Here is a 13,599-nt window from a genome sequence, read left to right as displayed (position 1 = left end):
TGTGGGTTCCCAGATGCTTGTGTAATAAAAATAATGTCTGAACAGCACAACACTTCCCAAGTGGAACTGTTTTTAAGAGATATTTTTGACTTTGTACCTGCCTAAAATATAAAATGAAATACAGATGGCAAATGTGATCTGAAGACACCTTCAGCTTAACAAAAGCCACCCATTTCACAGATGATTTAACTTTGATTAACCTACTCTGCAGCAACAGATTACACAGGCAACTGGAACTTCACTCTTGAGTGTTATTGCTGGGTGCTGTCTAATTTACAGCCCTGCTTTTCTTTCCATCTCGCCAAAATACATCACAATTTTGATGTTAACGCAAAGTAAGAATTCACTGGTTCATTAAACTTGAATTTACCATTCATTGACAAGGGATTTGGCATTTTAAGAAGTAACTACTACTTTTACACATATTTAATGCTTGCCTTATAACCTTAGATCCTCTGTCAAGGGAAAAACACAGAATTAACCACTTAGCATAGTGTAATGAATATTCATCAATAAAATGATTTGACATACAGCTCCACTTCTCATTGTTATGTTCTTATGTGGCTATTAAAAGTTTTTAGTGAAAGGTTTAAAAGAATGTGAAATAATCCTAGATAGGGAATAATAAATAGGCTAAAATAACAAAAGAAGTGAGGCTGGAAATAGGAACTCCTCAAGAATTCGACTTGAACAAAATCCAGAACGAGTACAGCTGCCCTTCTCATCTAGTAGATGAAGAATGGTCTACTCTATTTAGTGCAGTCATACTTTAATTCTTACATTGACCTAGTTTGCATGTCACATTAAACCATAGTTTAAAATGACCGATAATTCATATAAATGAGCAACATCCTAGTGTGCCCTCCTCAGAAGTTCCCCACCCCACCTCTTGTGTCTCTAAATTAAACAAGTCAAAGTCTGGCATCCATGTCTTCCGAAATTGGGTTCTGTTTTTTTCCTCCTCAAACTAACCCTACTGCTCATGGTTTGCTTGGAAGAAGAATGAGCCCAGGTTCAAATAACATGACATTCTAGACTCTGGTGCATTAAGAGCTTCTGAGCAGCCTGCACTAGCTAACCTGTGGCCCTTCAGATGTTGTGGACTAAAACTCCTTATTGGCTCCAGACAGCTTGACTAATGGTCAGGTATTGTGGAGTTGTAGCCCAGCAGCATGTGGGGCAGCACCCAGGATAGCCACCCCTTTTAAATGATTGTTTACCGCTGGCATCTTGTATGCCACCTTCCGGCAACTCCTGCAGCCAAGCTGGTGCCAACATACTGCTCTGCTTTCCTTTGGACCACATCAGTGATGCCGAGAGGTCTTGTTTTCCGGGCAGCCCAGGACTTCAATTTACGCTGTCCAGGCTTGCACCCCAGAGAGGTGACTACGGTGCTGCTAACACAGCAAAAATAACGCAGGATGCAGCAGTTACAAGTTACTGGTCTCTGCAGCCACAGCAGGCACTGTGATTCTCCAGCAGTTTGACTTCACCCCCAGAAGCGCACTCCACTGTCTCTTGAGATAGACGGATGCCAACCAGAAAAGAATGTGGAATAGCCAACATGGTAACATCCAGGTATTTTGGACTGCAATTCCCAAGGTGCCTGACTCTTTGTCATGCTGGCAAGGGCTAATGGGAGTTATAGTCCACAACTTTTGGAGGGCACAACTTTAGCTACCCCTTGCTTTATGTGTCATGCAAACTGGGCTATCATACTGTACTACTATATTTGCAGCAGCTAATACATTGGATGTCAAAGAGGGGTGGCAAGCCTTGGTCATTACGAGATTGCCTTCCCAGATAATATGCTTTTGGGGGAATGTATGTTAGTGAGAAGAAAGAATTTGGTTGTACAGCTTTGGGTCTGTTTGCATAACCTGTTCACAATATGGTGGTTTTATTTTTGCCATCAGTGTGTTCACTGCTTTATGGAGTAACAAACAGAAAAGCAGTTCTTATACCTGAGGTGCCTACAATCTAAAATTCAACAACAGGGGAGGAGATGTAAGTAAGAATGAGGGTGGGAGGACATGTGCTCATGTACACGTATTTAAGCTTAGTTTTAGCAGCAATTTAAAGCTAAAGGTTGATCAAAAACCTTCACCAAAGAGTTGTATTTTGAGGCAAAGGTTGAATGAAGGGGAATGTGTGCTGTTACACAGATGTTATAGACAGAATGAGTACCAAGAGAGAAGGCAAGCTTGTTTAAAGGACCAGTGACATTTGGATGACCATGCATGGCAGAGATGGAGAAACAAAAGCAGTGGGCAGGGGTGTTTTGTAAGATGCGAGCAGATCAACAGAAGACTATGAATTGCCTGTTTTTTGTTTAAAAACATTGTTTATTACTACTTTCTAAAACATTTATTAGCCACTCTTCAGTCTTAGCTTGCAAAGTGGAATACAGCATTGGACATAAAATGCAGTAAATATAAGAAAATAACAATCACAAGTTGTAGGAGTTAAAAGTCCAGTGGAAAAGAAGGGCGGACAACATAAAATTCTTTGGCAAATAACTTTTCAGCAGGTGCAGAAAGGGTTGTAAAGACAGCACCCTTGGAAAGGTTCCCCAGTTGAAAAGGCCTCCTCTCCCATTGCTACCTACCTAACTTCAGATATCAGAGGGATATGGAGCAGGTTCATGCAAGAGCAGGCGATCCTTGAAGTATGCTGTCAGACTCATTTTGCCATCAGCCCAAATGGAAAATAATAGTGACCCAACTCACAGGAGTCAGAGAATTACAGGATATGTGTGGCTGTTTTATCATTGCTTGCATTTTGCCCTTTCCTATTTTGTTGGCGGGCCTGTTTGCTTTGAAAGTAAGTAATTTGTGTTGGATGCAGAAGATGGCAGGAAGCTGATGTGGGAATTTGAGGAGGTAATGGAAGAGGTGAATTACTTTGGCAGTAGACTCCTGGATAGAGTTGAGATGGCTGAAGCGGAATAATGGGAAGCCAGAGAGGACAAGGTTGCAGTAGTCAAGGGAAGAGAAACCTGGGGTGTGAACTAGACTTTTCATCAAAGGGGAAAGAATTTTGATGAATTCATAGAATCATAGAACTGTAGAGCTGGAAGGGACCACGAGGGTCATCTAGTCCAATCCCTTCAGTGGAGGAATATTTTGCCCAACATGGGCCTCCCACCCCTGAGATTAAGAAGTTCCTGCTCCACCAACTGAACTATGCTCAGGTGTATCAAGTATGAGGGACCTGTTGTTAGACTCTAAATTCTATGATTTGGCTAATGGCAGGAGTGATGGGGGTTGTAGTCCAGCACATCTGGAGGACCATAGGTTCCCCATCCCTGGTCTGCATTTTCACAGTGCTGTACAGGAGAAGACAACTCAATTTGGCAATTTAACTGATAATAGGGAGCAAAGGAGAGGCAGTGGGGAGTTTAAAATGTGATTCCCATTGTACCACTCTCACAAGGATATCTTTCACTGTGGTGAAAAATGGACAGAGGGGTCATTTCTGACATCATGTTGAGCTTCAGAGGCACTTGGAAAACAGCGGGTACTGCTTCCAAGTGCCTGAGGCTTAGTACAACGCCAGGGAGAGTTTTATCCCCAAGTTGGGGAGGGCATTCATGGCAACCAGAAATTTGTTACTTAAGATGCTAAAGTCAGCTAAAACTTGTAGACCAGCAGAAGGAATAATTGAAATCAATCCTTTTACGCTGCAATGGTGGAATTACGGAATGAGTTGTATGTAGATAGCAGATTGAAGTGAAGTAATATTTCTGTTTCTATTTTGTTTGATATGAGTGTTAATAAAAACTAGGTTAAGGGAAAACTGTCTTCTGGCTACACTGTGGTTGGTTTGATTCCACTGCCAGTATGCTATTAAGTAATCTAATGTGACCATAATAGGGTGAAAGTTCCCTGTCATCTATATGGTGGCACATACGTACATCTAAAAATACGGTGTCTTAACTGGAGATGAGAAACTGCTCCAGTGCATCTAATGTATATTTAAGTAATTGCTGTTATAACATATCTAGCGCTGGAATGCAGCAATAGTAATTCCTAGAGACTGACAGCAAATGTGGAGTATTACGTGAGAATGAGTTTGGATCTCGTTTGCATAATATGTGCCATCTACGCTGAAAATGTGAAAAGGGAGGGGCAACTAGCGACAAGATCTCTTTGTAATATTTGTAAAGGATGAGGTCACTTAGGCACTAAAGGGCTGACCATTTGCATTTAACAAGGATTTGACTTCTGTCACTGAAAATGGTACTTAGAATCAGAGTGCTATGACAAAGCTGGGAGGCTGGAGTTTAATTTTAGTTTTATGGCATTAAAGCTTGAAACAACTTAGAAAGGGTGAGGGGAATGCATGCTTTGTAGTCTCAGTGGCATTGTTTGCCGCAGCAAGTCTGCATGCAAAGGAAATGCTTAATTTAACCAAATTATTTAATCCAATCATTGTCTTGTAATTTGCTATTTGCAGTGCTTCATCTATTAAATGAAAATTAAGCATTTATCAATTTTCCCTACACCAATGCTTGGGGAGAAATCTTGTTTGAGGCACACGGCACAGAATCGCTCAGTTATCCAGTTTTCTGATTAATAGTCCATTGTATGTACAAATTCATCTTAAAAGGAGCAGTGTCTTTCTGTTTCTCTGTGTGATTATTTTGCCCAGAAAAGCTTTCATTTTTTTTAAGTAGCACAAAAGCTGTAATTGGCATGCTTTGTAAGGAAATGTCAATGTGCAAGAGAGTGGAGATCACTAAGAATTCTTTTACGCGTTCTTTCCCCTTTGCACCACCGCCTCCTCAGCAGGGTCACTGAGATCACTAGCTTTTCTTGAAATGGCCATTTTCACTGGCAGGTGCATTATACCCTGTATTTTCAGATTGTTTTTCCATTCTGAATGTTTGGCAGGTTGATTGCTCTGGCTGCATTGACGGAGAAAGGGCTGACAAATGCGGTTGGGCTGGCTGAAAAGACAGTGATTACTGTTTTCCTTTGTGGCTGATTGAGGCCCTTGAAAGGAAAGATTTTAACCTTCACCATTTGGTTCAGAAGTATGAGCATATATTGAAATCATTCATGCCATTTATCCTAGTTCTGTAAACTTGTCAGAACGTAAAAATCGCTCAATTTCATATAATGTGGGATTGGCATACGTCATTATCATTTTGATTAAGTTGGAGTTTGTATTATTGTGTGTTATATAGTGTCATTTAAAGCATTTGTTCCTTCAGGTATGGATATATTTTTATTGCCTAAACTAGGGAGTTGGGAAGGTTTTTTCCCTCTCCTAGATCTTGCTTCAGCCTATCACTATGTGTGTGGTTTGGCAGCTGGTAGGCCCTACAAGCTGTATTTTTGTTTGCAGGGTAAAGGCTTGTCTGAAGACCTCCTGGAGAGCTAGTAATTGCACAGGCTTGCCATTGGAGAAAAAACATGATTGGAAGCAGTCAGGCAGAAAAATGCTGTGCCATCCCATTGCCACCTCAGAGCAGGGAGAGACAATCCCAGCAGTACCATCTGGTTGCTGCTGTCTAGTCAGCTGGCCTGGCTGCTGGGACCAGAGCTTGGCAGCTGGTTCCCATCTCTTGACCAGTCTTCGTTTTTTTTTATCCCCCATAGGTGACTTTGAACACGGGTCACAGGGATGGCTGCAACAAACACGTCCCTGTTGAATCCTGCCTCATTACTTGTGACGAGGCGTGCTGCAGGCTCCTGCTGCCTTTCTCTTGCAGACAGATGACATAGTTGTTTAACCCAAAAAGAAAAGAAAAAACGTCTTTTGAGAAACTTACCCCTGGAAACAGAGAAGGAAAAGGCAGTTGCAATGTATATGCTGTAACACTTGCAATTTTAAAAGTTGTGTTTAATAGGGTGTCCTAATTCAAAGGCGAAAACCTAGTAATGCAAAAAAGAAATAAAGTAAAAAGCAGGCTTCTCAGTATTCCAGAACATCAGCAGCACGTTATTTGTTGCAATTAAGGAACAACACATTTTGCTTTTTAAATTCTCATTGGCAAACATGATAAGGATAATGAGGCTTGCATTTGGAATGACAGAAAATAAAATGTAATCTGTCTGTGCTATTATCTTTAGGAAAATTTGCTTCTCCGACTAGCATCCTGAAAACTAATGTAAGCCATCTTTCCTGTATGAAAAAACTATTAGACACTGATGGTTCCATATCACAAGGAAGCAGCGACTCTGTGGGCTATTTAAGACACTTGATTTCTTTATTCAGCAGCATTAATATGTCAGCACGTTACATAAAACTGTGGTTCCATATGCTGTCTTGAATGACAAATGCTGGGTAGAGGTTAGGAATTCAAAATTGAAATCTCTGAATAGTTTCTTGGAGGTTTTACTGTAGATTGCACAGGCTTACGTTTTGTGAATTTGTTGTGAAAATTGTGGTATGTCCAGCTTACTGTCATCTCCTTTAATAAGTGCAATTCCCGAATTAAACTATTGCATTCTAGCAAAAAAGCTGCTTTAGGTAGAATATATAATATATACACAAAACTGTTTTGCCTGACATAGCATTGCACAGTGCTCAGATGTTGACAACCTTGCTCTTTTCAGATGAAGAAGATGAAGATGATGCAGTGGTACAAAAACCACCAGTTGAGCCTGAAGAAGAAAAAACATTGAAAAAAGAGGAGGAGGAGGAAGGTACAAATGTATCATAACACATTTAAACTATTGCTCAACTTTGTGTCTCTCTTTAACAGGTGCAGAATTATAAAGAAGGTTTATATAATAATATAAATACAGTGTGTGAAGATTTTTTTAAATGTACAGAACTTAAATAATTGTTTTTAATATCTGAACATACACTCTTATTTTAAAGATTAGAATGATTTTATTTGTAGTCTGCCATCTAAAAATAAAGCTCCAAATCTGTTTCCCCCAGTTGCCCCTCATGAACTGACAGAAGAGGAAAAGCAACAAATTTTGCATTCTGAAGAATTTTTGAGCTTCTTCGACCAATCAACAAGAATTGTGGAAAGAGCTCTTTCTGAGCAAATTAACATTTTCTTTGACTACAGTGGGCGAGACCTGGAAGAGAAAGAAGGGTAATATGGGAATCTTACAAATTTGTGGCTAGGTTTGTTTTAATCTTACTGAAAGTGATCCTAAGTGTGCCCTCTTCAATTGTTCTTGCAGAGAAATTCAGGCAGGTGCTAAACTGTCCCTAAACAGACAGTTTTTTGATGAGCGTTGGTCAAAGCATCGTGTTGTTAGTTGTTTGGACTGGTCATCTCAGGTAACAATAACACTTCATTAAAAACCTTTCTTCTAGAAACGCTTTAGCAGGCGTTATTCTCATTTACCTGCAGTTGCACTGTCATCGTTGCTTAATTCATTGCGCAAAAAGAAAGGAAAGAATAATGTGCAGAAGGCATTGCTAAGGCATAACATAGAAGTGTGTGAGTTGCAAAACTGAGCAGTCTGCATATATCAAAATAGAAGACAACTCTTCTGTGTCTACTGGTTCTGAACTGTTGGTTTAATTTTGAAATTGCTATTCTAGCTGTAGCTGTCTAATTAACAAGGTTGACCTTAGTAGCTTAATTTTAAATCATATGATAATTTAAGTTGGCTGATCTTACCTCTGTAAGCAACAACCTTCCCTTTTGTTCTCAATTACGTTTTGAATCCAGTATCCAGAGTTGCTGGTAGCCTCTTACAACAACAATGAAGATGCTCCTCATGAACCTGATGGGGTGGCCCTTGTGTGGAACATGAAGTACAAAAAAACAACTCCAGAGTATGTCTTTCATTGCCAGGTATGATGTGACTTCCTGCCTTGCCAGACTAAGAATTTTATGTTAATGAATGTGGACATGAGCCGCCTTCTACTTGTCAGCATAATGATTTCATTGGGCAGGCCTGAACTTTAAACCGCTTGTGTTTGCAAATACATGTCAACATCTGAGGAATCCATTAATCCTTTTTAAAGGTTCGTCTATAGCAAGCAGCCTTTCTAACACCATTTGGATTATTTAAGTGTGTTGCAGTTCTGTATTTCTTACTCTGATTACATAAAAAGAAGCTTCTTTTGTGTGTCAAATGCAAGGAGATGTTTTAAGAATTGTGGTCTTAAAATGTGCGACGAGACCTGTGAATAAAAATGTTCGTAGCCTGAGGATTTAAAGCAAGCTAAGCTAAAACACATGTTTTCAGGCGGAAAAACTGAGATCCACTTATAAAATGGGTTGGTGGAAAGTTAAAAATGTACTAGTCTAGTTTGCTATTGCGTTTTTCAAAATCTCACAATTCTGAAACTTCCCAAACCATTGCCAAAATATTGTAACATTATTCTAAAGGTTTCAGTAACAATTGAAATATAGAAAAAGCATTTTCTTTTTTCTTTTGCCCTTACAGTCAGCTGTGATGTCGGCTACATTTGCAAAATTTCATCCAAATTTGGTGGTTGGTGGCACATACTCAGGACAAATTGTGCTATGGGATAATCGCAGCAATAAGCGAACACCAGTTCAGAGAACTCCCCTTTCAGCTGCTGCTCACACGGTAGGGTGTGGAATATGAACCCCCCCCCAATTACTTCCTTATTCTCAAATTAACCCATTAATGTAGGATGAGGAGTGATAATCTTTTACTGTGTTTTGAATGCTGCAAACAATATGCATTCATTTTTTGCAGCATTCTATGTTAAAAAATATTCTACGTAAGGCTCTTATATTAGAAACCTTTTTTTAAAGTTAGGTCTTCATGTGCTTGTTTTTATTAAATTCTTCAGATAATCAGATACAAATTCAGCTACCCCCCCCAAGGCAACCCAACACTTAATGTTGCTCAGCCCTAAAGTATTCCCACTTATCCATGTGTGCTTTCTCCAGCTTCTAAGTGCTCTCTACATTTATTAGTATTAGACATGACGTTGTATCTGTAACTGTCCATTTGTACCCACATCCATATTCAGAGGCATATTAGTTCTACTAGGAAAACATTGAGCTATAGAAGTTACTAATTATGCTTTCAACACAGCCTGTCTGACCAAGGAGCTCACTTAGCTATGCTCTGTGCTTTGTGACCATTGATAAAGTATATAATACTTTTTAAGGACTTGTAGCAACTCCTTTCAATGCCCCCCATCTCCTTTAGTTGCATTTTAACCTATGCTCAGTCCCTTCTTCATCACAGCTTTTGTTTGCCACTCTTCCCTCCGCCCCACTGCCCCAATAAATGGCATAGTTCAGAAATAAACTCTTGACAGCACCGTTTGTGCTTTCAGCTAAATTTGTAATGCTACAGAAGGGCTAAGCACCTTGCACACAAAACTCAAACCCCTGTTGGGGACCATCTGTGGAAAACAGTGAGCTAGGTACCCAGATAATCTTGCCTATCTTCTCAACTTAAATGTCATTTTAAAAGCTAAATTTTGCACTTGCGCTAAGTTGTCTGGTGAAACATTGCTAATCTACGTCGCCCACTTCTGCTTTAGCATCCTGTGTATTGTGTGAATGTGGTGGGGACTCAGAATGCCCATAACCTTATCAGCATCTCGACTGATGGAAAAATCTGCTCGTGGAGTCTGGATATGCTTTCACAGCCACAGGTAAAATAATCGAACGCTGCTTCTATGTGATCCGTGTGCAGTCTCACACCAGAGTGCTGTGCATGTGCAGAAAATAATTTTAGAACATTAGCATTTTGATGGGATTGGCTTCTCCCATTCGCAAGGTGCACGTTCAGCTCTGTTTTTACTGCACCATGACAGTGTCACCAAGGGGACTTTTTCTCCTGTTAGCAATTACCTTAGTCTTGCTTGGTGAACAAAACATTTTGGTTGGCTCTGTCTATATATTTTGTAGTTTGCACTTTGTTTTTTGATTTGGTTTGCTTTTCCTTGCGTGCCTCATGACACACCTCCGGCCTGTTTTGCGGAGTCAAATGCTTGATTTCTCAGTTGCAAATGATATTTTCATGGTAAGTTATGAGGATCAGATCCATGCATGCCACACTGGACTCCTTGGAAAAGTGGGATATAAATTTATAGCATAGGTAGCCATGTGGAAAAGGCACAGTTTATATAATTCACATGTTAAGCCAAGGATGGCTGTGGACAGGATTCCTGCCATTGCAGAGGGTTGGACTAGATGACCCTCAGGATCCCTTCCAACGCTATGATTCTAAGTGTAGATCTTAGGTCCTCCAGGACGTTCTGAGAAAACAGGGCCATGCCCTGTTTTTATGCAGTTCGTGCATTTTTATTGCATCACATGCTTTAAACGTGAGAATAAGAATGCAGCAAGATTCAGAAAATGTTTCTTTGGAAACTAGTATCAGAAATCTTCCTTGATTCTTGGCAGAAAGTTCTCAGCAAACCGGAAAGATTTGTATGTGATATTTTTCTCCCCAGGATAGCATGGAGCTAGTTCACAAGCAATCCAAGGCTGTAGCTGTCACTTGTATGTCTTTCCCTGTTGGTGATGTCAACAACTTTGTCGTTGGAAGTGAGGAAGGCTCTGTGTACACAGCGTGTCGCCATGGCAGGTGAATAGAAACTGGGACCCCTGTTTTTAAAGGAGGACGGCCCTTCTTATTATGTTCTGTAAGATAAAGCAGGTTTGAGGTAGTTCCTCAAACTGTTATATGGGCAACTGTGTATAAACAATGCAGGGTATTCTTTCACGTTCCAGAAAGCCTCTTATTGGCATAAATATTTCCCTTATTCTGGATAAAATGGCTTTAGAATTATGTAATGGGAGATGAAGTTTAGCCATCATTCTGGTCATTTGAATCATGGCACAACATCCCATACCCTCACTTCTGCAGATAATTGTACAGTAGTATCACGCACCAATCTTAAATTGGGTAGCATGTCTCCTGCTGTTCAATCTGTTTTGAAATTGTCTGGCTGTATCTTATCAATTGCTTTCTTAAATGAAATTGAGGCCCCAGTCTCAGCTCAGACACACACCAGCCCTTCCTTTATAGCACTTTGGGTTAAAGCTAACCAAAATTGGTGGTTCTTCCATTTAATCAATATTGATACTATTGGGAATGCCCTGGTTTCAGACTGAAAATTGACCCAGGAACATGTGCATATTTCTGAAAGTTTTGTGCATGGCAACGTCTTCAATTTTGTGGCCCAAATATTTGCTTTTTGTGAGAGAATTAATCAGATGGCATAGCACTTCTTAAGCACTGTTTTGTATCTTGAGGTGGCATATTTCCCCAAGGTTTATTTAATACGTGATTTTAGAATTCCGAGATGCGTCGCTATATTCAGGGGCACTTCTGCAACTCCGCTACAAGGAAAAATTGCAGCCCTTGGGGCTTTTTTTTATTTCGAGAAAAGGCAAGTCAGAGGTGACATGAAAGAAGTTTTTTTAATTCTGCAGGGCACAGAGTAAGTAGATAGACAACGGTTTTTCTGCCTCTGTCATAACATTAGACCATGTGGGCATTCAGTGAAGCTGAATGTTGGGAGATTCGGGGCAGATAAAAGAAAGTGCTTCTTCACACAGTGCGTAGTTAAACTATAGAACTCTCTTCCGCAGAGGGCAGTGATAGCCACCAACTCGAATGGCTTTAAAAGAGAATTAGACATATTCATGGAGAAGGCTGTCAGTGACTACTGAGCATGATGGCTGTGCACTGCCTTCACAATTGAAGGCAGTATCCTTCTGAAGGCCAGTTGCTGGTAGCCACAGGAAGGGAGAATGCTCTTGTGCTCTTCCTGTGTTCTTAATAGTAGTGTACAGTGGAACCTCGGTTTTCGAACGTAATCCGTTCCGGAAGATCGTTCAACTTCTGAAACGTTCGAAAACTGAAAGCGGAAGCCTCGATACAATAGGGAAACACAAAACGGAAGCTGTGTGGCACGTTCGACTTCCGAAAATTGTTCAAAAAGCAAATCAGTTACTTCCGGGTTTTTGGAGTTTGAAAGCCAAAATGTTTGACTTTCGAGACGCATGAAAACCGAGATTCCAGTGTATTGCTTTTGAAGGGGCAAACATCTATTGGGTAAGCATATGTTTATTAAGTTCCTACCCTATTATTTAAAAAATGTATCTCAAATTATTTACGATTTTGTTGTTCTTGTTCGTAAGAAAATTCATTCCTGTGTGTGTGTGTCTCTTGCAACAGCAAAGCTGGAATCAGCGAGATGTTTGAAGGTCACCAAGGACCTATCACAGGGATCAATTGCCATGCAGCGGTTGGACCTGTAGACTTTTCCCATCTTTTTGTCACTTCTTCTTTTGACTGGACTGTAAAGCTTTGGACTACTAAGGTATCTGAACTTGAGACGTCTAATTGTCTCAGTTTATTGAGGAAACAATGTAAGCCACAGTCCCATCTGTTGGCCTATTTAGGCAACCATCATGTAAACAGTAATGTGGGACCACATTAGTTCTGTTGACAATGCTGATAGGAATATCTGTTTTCAGTATATCTCCTGTAATACATTTAGACATAAATTCATTCATCCTTTTTTAAAAAAATACCTTGTTCATATTGGGCTGAGGTAATTCATATGAACATGGATCTTCCCACCATCTCCTACAACCTCTTGCTGAGGTTCTCCATGGCTCTGCTTAACTTTGGCATGTCATACTTCTCATCATCAAATACTGTGCGCGCATACTGTGCGCAAATACTGTGCGCGCGCACACACACACACACACACACACACACATATATATATATATAAAATTAAGCAAAGATGAAAATGTGCAAAGCAAGAAAATACTAAATTACATTACATTGCAGTTTCAGAAGCACACAGTTCATATAATCTTATTATCAGCAGTAAGTTGCAGTTAGACCTTAACATTTGAGAATTACAATCTTTGTAACACTGTTAGATGCTAGCTTCACAGAAATCTGAGGTTGCTTAGAAATGGATCCAGTCTGCTTTATGTCAAATGGTATCACCAAATAAAATAAAACTGAAGGGTTTAAAGTCCTATGTTAGACTACGTTCTTTCTACCTGACGGCAATATTTGCAGAGGTAAAACTGAGGTTGTTTTCATTTTACTTGGCCACAAGATTTATTATTTTTTGTGGGTAAAGGTTCTCTGGAGAACCTTTTCCTTGCTTTGTTCAAAATTAATCACACTGCTACATTAGTTGCCGACAATGTGGATGAGAGATGTTCATATACCGTATTTTTCCACCTATAAGATGCCCCCATGTATAAGACGCCCCCTATTTTGGGGGACTCTAATTTAAGAAAATGGGGGGAGATGGCCCCCGTGTATAAGACGCCCCCAAATTTTGGACATTATTTTTTAGGGGGGGAGCCTAGTCTTAGACATGGAAAAATACAGTACTTGGTCTTATTTACCTTGCTAGCTTTTGTTTTCTGAATCGTGAAATACATCCATTTGTGTGTTTTTCTTTTCCTTCAGAACAACAAGCCTCTGTACTCATTTGAAGACAACTCAGACTATGTTTACGATGTGATGTGGTCACCCACCCACCCTGCCCTCTTTGCCTGTGTGGATGGAATGGGAAGGCTTGACCTATGGAATCTCAACAACGATACTGAGGTAGGATCAGATTATATTGGGTATTCCAAATCTGAAAATAAGTTTACCAGCCTTAAAACAAACTTGTGATCTTTTAGTAACTGCAGCC

At 40.1% G+C, this 13,599-nt stretch overlaps 1 protein-coding gene across 5 annotated transcripts in view; it reads left to right on the top strand.

Moving 5' to 3' along the window:
• The window catches only part of DYNC1I2 (dynein cytoplasmic 1 intermediate chain 2), a 35,916-nt gene that overhangs the window by 19,313 nt on the left and 3,004 nt on the right, over positions 1–13,599 (top strand). For all 5 annotated transcript variants that reach the window (XM_081875309.1, XM_081875310.1, XM_081875307.1 and 2 more), the window contains 9 exons: positions 6,567–6,656; positions 6,898–7,060; positions 7,152–7,251; positions 7,649–7,774; positions 8,373–8,519; positions 9,454–9,567; positions 10,372–10,505; positions 12,105–12,249; positions 13,371–13,511. In XM_081875309.1, coding sequence (XP_081731435.1) covers positions 6,567–6,656; positions 6,898–7,060; positions 7,152–7,251; positions 7,649–7,774; positions 8,373–8,519; positions 9,454–9,567; positions 10,372–10,505; positions 12,105–12,249; positions 13,371–13,511 — 1,160 coding nt within the window. The remainder of the gene's footprint in view (positions 1–6,566; positions 6,657–6,897; positions 7,061–7,151; positions 7,252–7,648; positions 7,775–8,372; positions 8,520–9,453; positions 9,568–10,371; positions 10,506–12,104; positions 12,250–13,370; positions 13,512–13,599) is intronic.

Source organism: Podarcis erhardii (assembly GCF_964252035.2).
Source record: "Podarcis erhardii genome assembly, chromosome: 1".
Classification (NCBI taxonomy): domain Eukaryota; kingdom Metazoa; phylum Chordata; class Lepidosauria; order Squamata; family Lacertidae; genus Podarcis; species Podarcis erhardii.
The sequence above is the reverse complement of the archived record's forward strand: the minus strand, read 5'-3'. Positions and strand labels throughout refer to the sequence as shown.